The 13,755-nt window shown below is 46.3% G+C and overlaps 1 protein-coding gene across 4 annotated transcripts; it reads right to left on the bottom strand.

Annotated features, from left to right (window-relative positions):
• Positions 1-2,239: 2,239 nt before the first annotated feature.
• Positions 2,240-12,772, bottom strand: Slc25a28 (solute carrier family 25 member 28). Of its 4 annotated transcripts, none has more exons than XM_090346095.1 (4): positions 12,398-12,772; positions 5,472-5,700; positions 4,657-4,731; positions 2,240-3,086 (listed from the first exon to the last, which is right to left on the bottom strand). In XM_090346095.1, exons 1-4 carry the CDS (start codon positions 12,686-12,688, stop codon positions 2,569-2,571), a joined length of 1,113 nt encoding a protein of 370 aa, XP_090202221.1. In that variant the 5' UTR covers positions 12,689-12,772; the 3' UTR covers positions 2,240-2,568. The 4 variants fall into 4 exon arrangements, with proteins under 4 accessions (XP_090202221.1, XP_090202222.1, XP_090202223.1 ...); XM_090346096.1 differs by having other exon boundaries at positions 4,657-4,713; positions 12,398-12,771; XM_090346097.1 differs by lacking the exon at positions 12,398-12,772 and adding an exon at positions 12,082-12,375.
• Between the last annotated feature and the right edge of the window lie 983 nt (positions 12,773-13,755).

The raw sequence follows: 13,755 nt of genomic DNA, 5'->3' as shown, positions 1-13,755 counted from the left end.
TAAGTAAGGCAGAGAACAGGAACTCCTGCTGTTATTTGACAGTTGTTTTCAAGTGCATTCAGACACAATTCGCCATAGAGAGTTGAGGGACTGTCAGGAGGGAGGAGGCTAAGATTTATTCTGTAACCAAATCCTTTTGGCTCCTACAATTATAACATGGCTACAGTTTCTTTGCTTGTTCTGGTCCAGACCACCACGGAGTTGCCTGGATTACTACAACAGCCTCCTAACTGGTCTGCCTGCCTGTCTGGTCTTGCTCCTCTAATCCTTTCTCCAGTGAGTCTAAGTGATCTGTTTAAGTGATAAATCTGATCACACAGCCTTGCTCCGGCTGCTTAAAATCCTGTAATGCTTCTGTCTTGCCTTCAGGAGAAACTCTGAATACTTTAAGCCCAGCCCCCACTCCCCTGTCCAACTGCTTCTCTGGCCACATAATTCCAGTCCTACCAAACCACAAACCACTGGTACACCCAAGACAGAGCACTTTTTTTTTTTTTGCCAGTCCTGGGCTTAAGCTCAGGGCCTGTGCACTGTCCTTGGATTTTTCTCAAGGCTAGAGCTCTACCACTTGAGCCTCAGCACCACTTCTGGCTTTTTCTAAGTATGTGGCACCAAAGAATTGAACCCTGGTCTTCGTGCATGCTAGGCAAGCACTCTACCACTAGGCCAAACTCCCGGCCCAACAGAGCACTTTTTTTCTCTTCTAAGTCCAAGTCTTTTTCTTCTTCTTTTTTTTGGCCAGTCCTGGGCTTGGGCTCAGGGCCTAAGCACTGTTTTGGGTTTACTCAGTGCTAGAGCTCTACCACTTGAGCCACAGCACCACTTCTGGCTCTTTTCTATGTATGTGGTGCCAAGGAATTGAACCTGGGTCTTCATGCATGCAAGGCAAGTACTCTACCACTAGGCTGAACTCTGAGCACTCCTCTAGGTATCTGAAAAAACAAAAAATATAATCTCTATCACCAGTAGTCCAGGCTGGTATCCTTATAGCCTCAAGATTATTCTAGAGTTAATTCATCATCTTGTCACTTATTCTATAATTGCCTCTTTCTTCGTATCTTTCTTTCTAGTCCATAAGCTCCTTGAAGGACAATTTTGTCACTGGATCCCCAATCCTAATATCTGATGTTTAGTTACTGAGAATGGATGACCCATGACACAAGGATGATGAATGGGAGGTTTCTTTTCTTTTCTTTTTTTTGGGGGGGAGGGGTTTGTTGTTTTGTTGGTTATAGGGACTGAACTCAGTGCCTGGACACTGTCCCTGAGCAATTTTGCTCCAGGCTAGTGCTCTACCACTTTGAGCCACATCCCCACTTCCAATTTTTCAGGTGGTTAATTTGAGGTACAGAATCTCAGGACTTGCCTGCCCAGACTGGCTTTGAGTGGTGATCCTGAGCTCTCAGCTTCCTGAGTAACAGGATTGCAGGTGTGAGCCACCAGTGCCTGGCTAGGTGGTAAATTTCTACTGTGTACCAGGCAACTTGTAACTGGTCATATTCAGAAAAGGAACCCACCAGCCTGCCATATCCCCAGCTCAGGGAAAGTACCATCTGTGGAAGTCTCCAGACAGTCCCAGGGAGCTTCTTTGGTAATAGCATGCTGGGGAATGTGTGCTCAACTCACCTCCCTTCTGCAGACAGGAACTGTAAGATTTACTTCTGGGGTCAAAGATCTGGATTAAGGTCTCTGCTTTGCAGTTACTATGAGTCCTCCGCTAAGTCCTGGCTTCTCCGAGCTTTCATGCCTGGGAAGCAGAGATGGTATTCATTGCTGCCAACTTCACTGACTTCTGAAAGCCAAATAGGATCACATCTGCTTAAAACCTTACGCTCCAGTCAAATGTTACTTATCACACCATCTTCAGGACGTGTGGCAAACACTGAGTAATTCTGAAACTATGTTAGAAAACACAGCGCCATGTGTAAACTGTCACTTCACAGACACAGCGGAGAATTAGAGCAGAAACACCTACTCTTCCTGATCTGCTATTGTTGGAAGAAATGGTACCAGTGGGATCTACTGGTAAAGGCCCAGTGCTCCAGGTGTTGAGAGAACCCCTGAACTCTATTACTGATACCAGGGAACAGAGCCCCAGACTTAAGGCATCAGGAAGGTCAGCAGAAAGCCAAACCAGACACACACAATAAGCCTTCCATGCAGTTCTTTGATTTAAGCTAAGTCACAAACAGCCCAACAGTCCATCACTCCCAAGACACACCCCACAGAATCATTTAATTTAAAGGCCTTTTATTAGGAACCAGGGGAATGTGCTGCTTATTCCTCTATAACAGTCTAGGGCAGGTCATCAGGCCCAGGATGGAGAGGTGGTCAGTGGCGCCATGGTGTGCTCTGCTGCCCTTGCTCAGGGCCTGGAAGGAAAGGCGATGGCAGCAACGGAGGTTGGCAGGAACGCGTGTTAGCCAACATACCAAGAGCCTAGGGAGAGCTCTCTACCTTCCTTCTAATTCCACTCAAGGCTGGAACATGCCAGGAGATAGAGCGTGGTTCGTGGAGGCAGGGCACAGCCGTGTTGCCTGGCCCTGGCTTCATTCAGCATTCACTCACTCACTTGCTTGCCCTCCACTCTTCTTGCCGTTTAGTGATTATGTATTTGAAGAACTCATACACAGACCATGCGATGGCTGTGGAGGGGATCTGGTAAATTACTCTAGCCTGTACCCCTCGGAAGTAGGCGGTCACTCCGCCTACTTGATAGACCGTCCTGAAAGCACTAGCCATGCCTGTAATATGTCCTGTAATGTTTGAGTTCAAAGCCAGGGATTCCTGGGTGTTGAGCAGTGTTTTGCAAACGTCCAGTGGGGTTGTGGCAGCGGCAGCTACAGCTCCTGCGCAGGCTCCAGAGAGAACATGGGAGCTGGGGTTGTACCGTCTCTGAGGGTTAAAGTGCTCTTGCAGGAATTCATAGGTCATGAAGTGAATGGCTTGGAAGGGAACATTCATGGTTAGCTGGGTCGTGTAGCTGCGGTAAAAGGCCCCGGCTCCTTCGTTTTGCCACACTGCCCGTACACAGTCTGTCACTCGGTGGTATGGTGAGTTGTACATCTGCATCCTCTGCTTGATCACTGGGGAGCATTATCAACAAGGAGAGAAATGGCGATGGCAACCGGCCGGTGACCAAGAGGATCCAGATTCAGGGTCCCAATCAGCAGATCAGCCAATGGAGTGGAGAGAGAAAAAAAGTATGAATGAGTTGCCCATTACTCTGGAAAGATCATAAAAAAAAGTAAGAATAATGGCCCTAAAGGAGGGAAAGGGGGACAAAAGCATGAAAAGGGGTATCAAGGTTCAAGAAGTAATGTACCCAATACCTGACTAACTGTAACCCCTCTATATATTACCCAACAATATAATAAAAAATTAAATTTAAAAATAATGGCTTCAACTCCCAACAGGATTTCATTAAAATTAGCTAGGGGGGGCCAGGAATTTGGCCTAGTGGTAGAGTGCTTGCCTAGCATGCACGAAGTCCCAGGTTCAATTCCTCGGTACCACATCCATAGGAAAAAGTCGGAAGTGGTGCTGAGGCTCAAGTGGTAGAGTTCTAGCCTTGAGAAAGTCCAAGGACAGTGCTCAGGCTCTGAGCTCAAGCCCAGGACTGGCAAAAAAAAAAAAAAAATTAGCTAGTGGACACCTAATAGGCACCAATCTATTTCCCAACAACATGTGACCGAGTGGCAGTGAATGTACTAACAAACACCGAGCCCTACCAATCCCGGTCCTTGGGTACAAGGAGGAATATCTAACTTCATCTGTGAGGATGGTGACTTCCCAACCACTGGTGCTACCAAGCAAAAACAAGGGGGGGGGGTCATGGAACTTGAACTTGGCCTGGGCACTGTCCCTGAGCTCTACAGCTCAAGGCTACCACCCTACCCCTGGGTCTGGGCATTGTCCCTGAGCCCTTCAGCTCAAGGCTACGGCCCTACCCTTGAGCCAAGCCCCATTTCCCATTTTCTAGAGGTTAACTGGAGATAAGAGTCTCAGGTCCTTTTGTGCCTGGGCTAGCATGAGCCACTGCGCCCTCTCGCAAAAAAACAAGATTCTTAATCAAAGGGTTTTGGCTGTTGTTCCCAAATGTCTCCCAGTCCCTAAGGTAGAACTGGGGTTGCGAGTTCCTTGGATCTCTAGCTTTCCCCAGATCTTTCTACTCCATGGCCTTTCCCAGACCTAAGGAACATGGAGGATGTGCCAGCCCTTCATTATTTTCCAATGGGAAAGTCAACAGTCAGGCAGCAATGCACAGATTGAGCTCTACAATGTAATCTTTTAGTCTTAAATCTTAACTATCCCCATTCCAACAAGAGAATATTTTTCAGTCAAATCCATCTTCTTTGAAGAAAAAAATCTGATAAACTTTTAGGAGATCAAATCTTCTAGGAAGGCACAGAAACAGGCCATTAGAACAAAGATGAATCATATTCAGAAGAATGGTTTCTGAACAAGTTCCTCCCAAGTGCTGAAAATAAGGAGGGAGTGCCCTCTACTGGTAAATAACACAGGAGGATTTCCTACTCTGACTGACATACATATTCTTGCCTCCCCCCCTCCACCCCCCTTTTCTTGCAAGCCAGAAACTACATAGTCTAGACATGCAGATTCGGCTGCCAAGCAGGTAGGGCGAGGAATCATTACCTTCTGCTGGATTCATGGCTGCATCATGAAGTAATGTTGCCACACACCCAGCTGCACCTGCAAATGAGAAAACAACTGCCACATGTAAGGCCAGGTGGGTGACCGCTTCCTGGAGGCCCTGAGTAAAGGGGAGTGGCTGTGACACCACAGTAAGTCACAGCAAGGAAAGGGAAATGTTAAGAGCCAGTCCAAAGGAAGGGAACCCAACTGCTCCTAAATCCCTGCTCCAAGAAAGGGAGATATTGCGCCCATCAACTTGCTAAGGCCATCACTGTACATTCCGCATCTGACGGGAAGGCCCCAAAGAGGCAGAGGTGGCCCGGATTTTAGCAGCACAGATGGCTTTAAGAATGCAGCTTAGGCCACACAGGAAGCTGGCACATGCCGACAGAGGATAGCACCAACTGCCTCCAGTTCAGGAGAACATGGTGGTTCAAATCTTCACCACAGAACCTGTCTTCCGTCCTGCTGCCCCCATGCTGCCAAACCCGCTCCAAATCCTAACACTTGTCCATCCAGTCCTTCCCTCCGCATTACCAGGCATTTGAAGTTGATGCCAGGGAGATGAGAGGAAAAAGTCAAGCTGGTAGGTAAGGGAGGATACTGTGCCCCTTTGTTCAGGTGCCCCAAAGGAGGGGTGGGGTTGAAGCAGCCCGTTGTCTGAGAACATCAGGTTTGGAAGTCCCTCACCTATAATCTGGCCTACCCCAGCCCAAAGCTGCAGCGCCAAACCATGCTGAGACCGGGAAGCACTGGCAGCAGCAAAGCCCAAAGAGTTGGGAAAGTGGGGGAACCAGCACAGGAAGGCTTAATACCATTGGCAATATGGCTATTGCCCCCTGGGTGGATTACATCACTCAATGTCTTTTTTAACTTTTCGTAGCAGGCAAAATAGAGGGCGTGGGCAGGCCCTGCGCCTGTTGCTGTGACATTCAGCCCCCGCATGGGCCTCCATAGGCCCTCCGTTCTTATAATCCTCCAGAGGGCCTCCAACACATTGCGGTAGCGGGCAGCTGGGTCAGGCTGTAGACTCTGCATCCGGGTCTGGAATTACAGCAAAGAGAAGTGCAAGGTCAGTGCTGACAATTTCTCGCCCCACCTTAATACTCAGGCTGTGGACACTGGGCAAACACACAACCACACTCATCCATGGAAGTAATACCTGGCATCCATTCAGCTTCACTTCACCCCAAGTCTATGCTCCATCTCTCCAAATCTTGGGGAGTGAGTGTGTGAGTGTGAGTGTGTGTGTGTGTGTGTGTGTGTGTGTGTGTGTGTGTCCTGGGGCTTGAACTCAGGGCCTGGGCACTGTCTCTAAGCTTCGTTGTTTAAGACTAGTGCTCTACCACTTGGACCAAAGTTCTACTTCCAGTGTTTTTGGTAGTTTATTAGACTTTCCTGCTATGGCTAACTTCAAACTGCAATCCATTGATCATAAGCTCCTGAGTAGCTAGAATTACAAGCCTAAGCCACCAGTGCCCAGCCACCAAATCTTGGACTGTCTTTCACTACTACTCCCTCTTGAGAGCACTGTCATTTGTGAGTATCGTGAAAGTCCAAAATTATCCATTGCCCCAAATCAAGTCTGTGATTCACAAGTTGCTTTTCTACCTTAATAAACTCAGGCTAACAGCAGTGGTACTCTAGACACTATGCTGAAAATGAACCATACAACCTGTAGGTGGCAGTGAGAGGGAAAAACTTGGAGAGAGCAAGGAAAGGGGTGACACTGTCCAAAAGGAAATGTACCTGGCCTTGGGCAAAAGAGCTCAGGATCAACAGGCCCTGAGTTCAAGCACCATGGCTGGCAAAGAAAAAAACCAAAAAAACAAAAAGGAGGGGGAAAAAAAAGTACTGTTTAGAGCGATGACTCAACATTTGCGTACCTAATGCTATAGACATGGAATTGGAAATATAAACACAACTACATAGACAAAAAATTTATGACTCTATGTTTTATTACATAGATTAATATGTATTTATGACATACAAACCCTCAGCCTAATTTTAACTATGTTCTAAAATCTAAATGCCAGTGATTGTATATAGATCCCCTTCTTGAATACTTGTTTAACATGTCATTTGAAATATGATGTAAAAATCAATGTTAATAAATTCTTTAAAAAAGTAGTGTTTATCTGACTTATGTTACAGTAACCCTTTTGCATATCACCTTTTTAATAACAATGAAAGATCAAATTTAAAATCTTAGGCTAAGAATTTTGCAGATTTTAAATTGAAGCATTTACTGCCTACAATGTACTTTGTGCTTTATTTCTAAACACTGCTCCTAGCCTTGCTCCCCGAAGCTCATCTTCTGAGTTATATTCAAACTACTCAGCTACCTTTCAGACAATTCGGCATTAGTAGTCTTGGCATAAGTAGCGTTCTTAATAAATGCGATTATAATTTCCTGAGCTCAAATTCGTGTAGATGGGAAATATCTAGCTGGGAACCAGCACGGTCTTGAACACTGAAAAGGTTTTCAGGTTTCTTGCCTAAATTGACTGGATCTCAACAGTTTCTGTGAAGCAGTTTCTGTGAAACATAACCTTTGAAATCTCTTGAAGAGTTAAGAATTGTAAAAAAATAAAGTGCATGATAGACACTGTGTCATGTTCATAGACTGTTTTATTGAGCTTTGGGGCTTTCACTTCAAACACTTCCTCAAATTAGACCGTCAATGAATTATGTCTCTCCCATGTCAAAATCAAAAGCAGTTTAGAAACTAGCGATTTAAAATCAGAGTTGGGTGTCATTAGCTCCCATTTGTATTACTAGATACTCAGGAGGCAGAGATAGGAGGATCATGGTCTGAAGTCAGCCACAGCAGGAGTCTGTGACACTTTGTCTCCATTAAATTACAAAACAAACAAAAAAATAATCAGAAGTAGAGCTCTGGTTCAAGTTGGCAGAGTATTAGCCTTGAGCCTGGGTGCTCAGGAACAGCACCCAGGCCCTGAGTTCAAGTCGAAGGACTGGCACACACACAAAAATCATTATCTAATACTTGGCACCCAGAAGGCACTTAAGGTTTGTTTGGTGAACGAATCTTTTTGTCAAATCTTTGCAGCAGTTCAAAAAAAAAAAAAAGAAAAAAAAGGACACAGCCATCAGTCAGCCAATAGGGGGCGACTGATGACCGTTTAAATAAATTCATTCTACCCATCAGATTCAGTTTGGATTCGAAAACTTGAACCCTCTGATTCAACTTGGCCTAGTAGAAGGTTCCAAGAGCATTTTCTTAAGAGCACAAGAAAAAAAGAAATGAACCAGATGAACAAGTCCTGTCTAGCCTCAAGCCATCCACATTCTTCTGCAGTGACTTTCTTCTGCTAGGAATCAAAACTGCATGCTAAACACTAATGATTGGATATTAAAACAATGTCATATTTCCAAAAATGTATTAGGATGGTCTTGTTCAGAATGGATGTCCAGAAATCTCACTGCTCTGCTCACGGGTATGTATTTGGCCATCAGCTCTGGAAGGTCAGGCATCTGCATCCAGGAATGCTTTGCCTCCAAGAGAAAACTGGACTGTGAGCGAGCCTGAACATTTTGCATACACATCTAAATCTAATTCAATAATGCCAACTCAATAAAAATACACCCTCATGGAGAGGAGCCAGGCATAGTCATGCCAAATTAAAATTGAATATAGATGCCCAAATCTGTGAGCCAATAAAGCTACCTTTTGCCCTAAGAGGAAAACTCTTAAGAATTTATGAAAAGCTTCACTGGGGACAAAACATAAACTGGCTTTGAAGAGAAGTTAAACAAATGAAGTTTGGTAAAAGTCAAAGACACAGTTGAGTTAGAAAGCCTGAGTCTGAACATCAGCTTTGCTACATGTGTTGTTCTGTGTTATGTCACCTAAACCTCTGTAAAAATGGTCTTTTATAACAGGAAGCTAAGAATGGCTGGTTCATATTGCTGTTGTGGGAATTTAAAACAAATAAGGCATGTAAAAACCATGGATAATTCATACTGAGCTATAAATGCAAGGCTTTTTTATTGTATTAAAAATGCTTCAAAGATACATTTATTCATATCCAATAATTTACAGATCATGGCAGCTTTGTCTCTTATCTAAATCAGTTCACAAATAGGCTTACACAACTAACTGGTAAGACTCCAGGAATAAATCAGGTTTAATTTTGAATTTTTTTTTTTTTTGCCAGTCCTGGGCTTGAACTTGGGCTTTCTCAAGGATAGAGCTCTACCACTTGAGCCTCAGCACCACTTCCAGCTTTTTTTTCTATGTATATGGCACTGAGGAATTGAACCCAGGTCTCCATGCATGCTAGGCAAGCACTTTACCACAAACTCTGGGCCCCTGCATTGTTCTTCTGAAGTTTCTCTGTGGCTCTTGGTGACTTATGGTACATGCCCAGCTGTTAATCTAAAGGTCATATATCCATCAGCAAGCTTTATTGTGAAATTCATGGCCTTGCTTGGTTCTTGAAATCTGCTTTGGGGAGGCTATAACAGACTAGATTCAAGTCATGACTCTGCACTCAACTCTGACCTCAGACAAGTTACCTAACTCTTCTCCAAGCCACCTGTCTTCATCTATGAAATGACATTGGTGCCAACCTTTAAAACTGTTTAAAGGACTGAAACTTCTGAAAGCACTTGCACCTAAGAACTGGCACTTGAATATTTAACTACCGTTATTAGATGCAAGAAGAGCAAATAAGCCAATACTTTCATTGCCTTTTACTGGTGGATGTGTACAGAGAACCATTTATGTGAGGGAGTTTATAGAGACTCCTGTCCCTTTGTTCTTTTCCTCTTTATATATTGTATGTCAATACTTGTGATACCACCATAGGATCACAAACAGCACTCTGTACAGGTGTACACAGATGACTGTGTACAAGTTCTGGTTGCTTTGGGTCACAGAGCCTGTCCCTGCAGGTGAGAGTCTGATGCTTGATTCTAAGGCCCAGAAAAGGAAACTGAGATCTAGCTAGGTTTCCAAACCTCCTATGATGACCATGGAAATAACTGGAGAGCCATGGCCTACCCAGGCTGTACTGACTTCCCATGGTCCCTCCCGAGGATATTTTAAGGCAACTTGGCCCTGATAAGTGTCGGGGAATACAGAGGCCTGCATGCCAAAAGGCAACATCAGCTTTCCTGTGCAAATACCGTGGGTGCCCTTCATGCTCTAACACTTACTTCTAGTCCAGTCTTAGGGTCTGCTTTTCCTCTCTACCACCCATTTATGTAAAAGAAAAACAGCTGCCAAGAGACAAGTGGATGGGGAATCCCTATCTGAAGAAAATGATTTGAGTCTTATATTCATGCCCGCACAAAAATATTTAAGATATACTGATATTATCCTCTCGTTTAGTTCTTTAAATCTCAGCATTCTAGATGGAAATGGTTCTTCTAAGATACCCTTTGTTATTTTTTAAAGATTCCTGAGCATTTTTTCCTGCAGGCCAAATAATTACTTCTTTAATGTAGGGTTTGCAGGCAGGACTGTAATGTTGTATGACTCATTTTCAAAAATAATTTAAAAAATATTTAGATGGACAGGAATAGTTCCCTTGGAAGGCTAGAAGTGATTTATTCCCGCAATGCTGTGGTTATGCAAAAAACCCCAAAGGAGGAATTTCCAGAGCTCCTCTTTCACAAGTGCTTCCTCAATGGTTTCTCAGGCCTCAGGGGTAGTCTCCAGACTTTCCAAATGTTATCTTTGACCCAAGCATTCAAATCTCTCACCATATTATCCATATTTGAGTCTAAGTGGTCTCCCCTTCTACAAAATAAATCGTTTGACTCGTATTTGTCACAGGACAAAGATTTGCTCTCACCACGGATTTGCTAGAGATATTTCTAACAGGAGAATTTATAAAGTGTTTACAGCAACAGTAGCTTCATGTAAATACATGGAGTAAGGAGACAGCACCCATTATGTAACAGTACAACAGTTAAACTGTGAAGTTGTATTAACATTTCTAAGCTAGTCCCTTTACCCTACTGTATTCTCCAAGCCATTAAGGAATTTGCATTGCTTTCTTGGACCTGTTTCCCATTTGATCAATCCTTCAGATATTCTTCCCGAAACCTAGGGCCTTAAACCCTGAATTCTACTTACAGTGCAAAGAGAGTGAGGTCACTCTGCAGCTAGATTATATGAACTTTTGGATATGCAGCATTATTATTTCAGTCATTCAACCTAAAGTCTATTACAAAAGTGTCAGAATTTTTATTTACATTCACTCATTTTCCATTGAATAGTTCTCTCACATACATTTATTTCATTGATTATTTCTTTTAAGGGAAATGTTTCAGGGAAGATAGAGCAAGGTTTTTTATTAGGACTTTGATCAGTACCTGAAGAACTCCGCCTCAAGCCCCAAAATCCAAGTTCTTCTAATGTTCACCTTAGTCAAATGTACTTAATTACATTTTCTGTGCAGATGGCTCTTGTTAGGAGTTACCCTGTAATGCTGTAAAATGCTCCTGTCAAGTGTGTCATTCACAAAGCTTCCTGAGAACTTTCCCCATTTCCTCATCTACCTTACTAAGGAAAATGCCAAACAGTGCTAGAGACACCAGCAAGCAGAGGGGATCTACTTTGCAATGCCAAGTTGATACTCCTTCCCAATATAACATCTTCCTAATTTGGGAAAACACACTCAGAAAAACTGCCAGGATTATCATTTGATAACGTGCAATCACCAATACCTATTATAGTCTTACAACAGTGCTCTTGAGTTTATTTCCTTCTTGATTTATACCTCACCTTTAGGGTGGCTGGTATCTTTACTAGTGGATAAGAACTATGTTTTAATCCAACAATTAATTGATTTTCATCGTCACAAAACTTTCTTCAGGACTTGACTCTTGTATCCATTAGTCATCCTGCTTGGTTGTGGATGCAATTAGTTTTACTTTCACAGCAATCATGTCATCCTGCTGATCGCGTTCTACTTTCTTCACACATCTACTTTCTAATTGTTACACTTCCCATCTAGGCAACTCCCCCAGCCCTGTTGGTTTTTTTTTTTAATTTTTCAATTTCATGTGCCCGGAAAACATACTGTCAGTTTCGTTCCTATTATATGTGAGTGCTAATGTGCTCCCAGAACATTTAGTTTTAGTCTTAATCTCAGGAAATAAAGTGGGATATCAGGCTTGTTTCACGGAGAAACTGAAACCTTTTCCTGAACATATTACTCTCAGTCTGATACTCTGACTTCTAACTGCTCCATGATTTCCATCATGCATGCTTCAAGATTTAATATGACCTTTAACGGAAAGATCCCAGTTCCTGCCCTGTCACTTTTAAGAGAAGACACGGGAAGTAGCTTGCCTGAAGCACCTACCGGACCAATATCTCAAGCCATAAGATGCACTTCATAGTCTTATTCAGGCCAGATGGCACCACCAGAATTTAGTAGCACTTACCTGTACTTCGGGATTCCCCCATCCCACCCTATGCCTGTTTAGTCCCAGGTGGGTTCCGGAGCTTTCTCTGTGATTTTTTTTTTTTTTCGAAAATGAGTCCGGATTCAGATCTCAATGACGGTTAGAAATAGGTCTTGATTCCTGACTGGAATCCTCTCCCAGCCAGTACCTTGCTTGCATGGAGTTTCGGTTCAAATCGTGTAGGAGCCAGGAAAAGAACCCGGCGGCTCCAGCTCTCAGCCGGATCCTGGCTCTAGACAGGACTCCGGGTCAGGTCAGCCCCAGGTAGGGTTCGGAGCCCGGTGCAGGTTCTCACCTTGACGCAGTCGATCGGGTACATCACGCAATGCTCCAGGATCCCGGCAACGGCGCCCGCCACCATGTGCGTGGTGACAGTGGCTCCAGCCGGCAGCGCCTCGTAGTCCGGGCCAGAATCCGGATCCTGCCGTACCGGGGGCCTGCAGGCCCCGGCCTCCCCGCCGCCGGCCCCCCGGCCCACGCCCCGCTGCAGCCACCCGTCCAGCAGCGCCGACTCCCCGGGGCTCCGCCCGGGCCCAGCTGCCGGCCCCCCCGCCACGCCGCCTGCACTCCGCCCCTCCAATTCCATCCACCCGGGCCAGCCACGGCGCCCGACCGCGCCGCCGCCGCCGCCACTACCGCCGCCGCCCCCCGGCCCCGTTGCGTCCGCCTCAGGCGCAACCCAGAGAGCCCGGGGCCTCTGGCTCCCGCTTGGCCCCGTGAACACGCCCCCCCGAGCAGGCCATTGGTGCAGACGCCACCCTAGCCCCACCCCCTTCCTCTGGAAGAGAAAATGAGTCCATGCTATTCGTGAAATCGCCTGTCATTCTTCCGCCCGGAGGCGCTGCTGCCGCCTAGATCCCACCCTTTCCCCTTTGATCTTGGGAGCTTCTTGTTTATTGGCCATCGATTGGCGGACTTGGAAGCTAGGCCCGCCTTTGACATTTCAGGGGCGGGAGAAACTTGAGGCTCCACTTGGATAGGCTCAACCGCACCGGATACTTTGGCGGTGACCATTGGCCCGTACCACACCAGTCTCTGATTGGCTACGGAAAGAAGCTCCTGGGTGCTACGGGGACCGGCTCTTGGGCCCCAGCGTGGTGCCTGTGGGGCTTTGGGTCTCACGGCCGTGGGTCGCCCGGGAGGGGGGCGGTGCCGGGCCTCTGAGGTCAAACCGCTAACGAGTGCCGTTACAGCTCGTGCCCCAGGGCTAGCCCCCGGTTCCCGGACTGCGCGCAGCTCCGGGACCAGCGCCCGCGTCGTGTTCCCGCGGGATCTCGAGGGCGGGGGCGGGGCCGTCCGGGCACCGGATTCCCTGGCACCGCGAGTCCGGGAAGCTGTTGCCACCGGCGGGCGGAGTTTCCGACCGCAGCGTCCGGTGGAATCCGGCCGGGTCTGGAGTCTTGGACCCCGCAGGGCCCGATGAGCCTCAGGCCCCAGACCCCGGCCAGCGGGCTACGCTCCTGAAGTTGCTTAATGAGCCCCGCCGTGGCTGAATGAATGAATTCTCGTGGGCTCGGCCCAGGCGGGGCTCGGCGCCGAGGACGGTCGGGAATGCGATGCTGAAATGGGGAAGGGATGAGTCACAGGTGGCCGCAGGTGGAGCGGTGGATCCAGACCGCGTAGTCAGAGCGGCCGGGATGTGTGGCGACGCTG

Source organism: Megascapheus bottae, chromosome 15 (assembly GCF_031878675.1).
Source record: "Megascapheus bottae isolate mThoBot1 chromosome 15, mThoBot2.hap1, whole genome shotgun sequence".
Classification (NCBI taxonomy): domain Eukaryota; kingdom Metazoa; phylum Chordata; class Mammalia; order Rodentia; family Geomyidae; genus Megascapheus; species Megascapheus bottae.
Note: the sequence above shows the minus strand (reverse complement) of the source record. Positions and strands in the feature narration are given on the sequence as shown.

Excerpts from the sequence above, each read along its gene's own strand:
- Slc25a28 (XM_090346095.1), bottom strand. The coding sequence starts at position 12,688 with ATGGAATTGGAGGGGCGGAGTGCAGGCGGCGTGGCGGGGGGGCCGGCA. Across the intron at positions 5,701-12,397 it reads ACCCGATCGACTGCGTCAAG|ACCCGGATGCAGAGTCTACA; the intron begins GTGAGAACCTGC and ends CTGTAATTCCAG. Across the intron at positions 3,087-4,656 it reads AGCCATGAATCCAGCAGAAG|TGATCAAGCAGAGGATGCAG; the intron begins GTAATGATTCCT and ends AATGCTCCCCAG.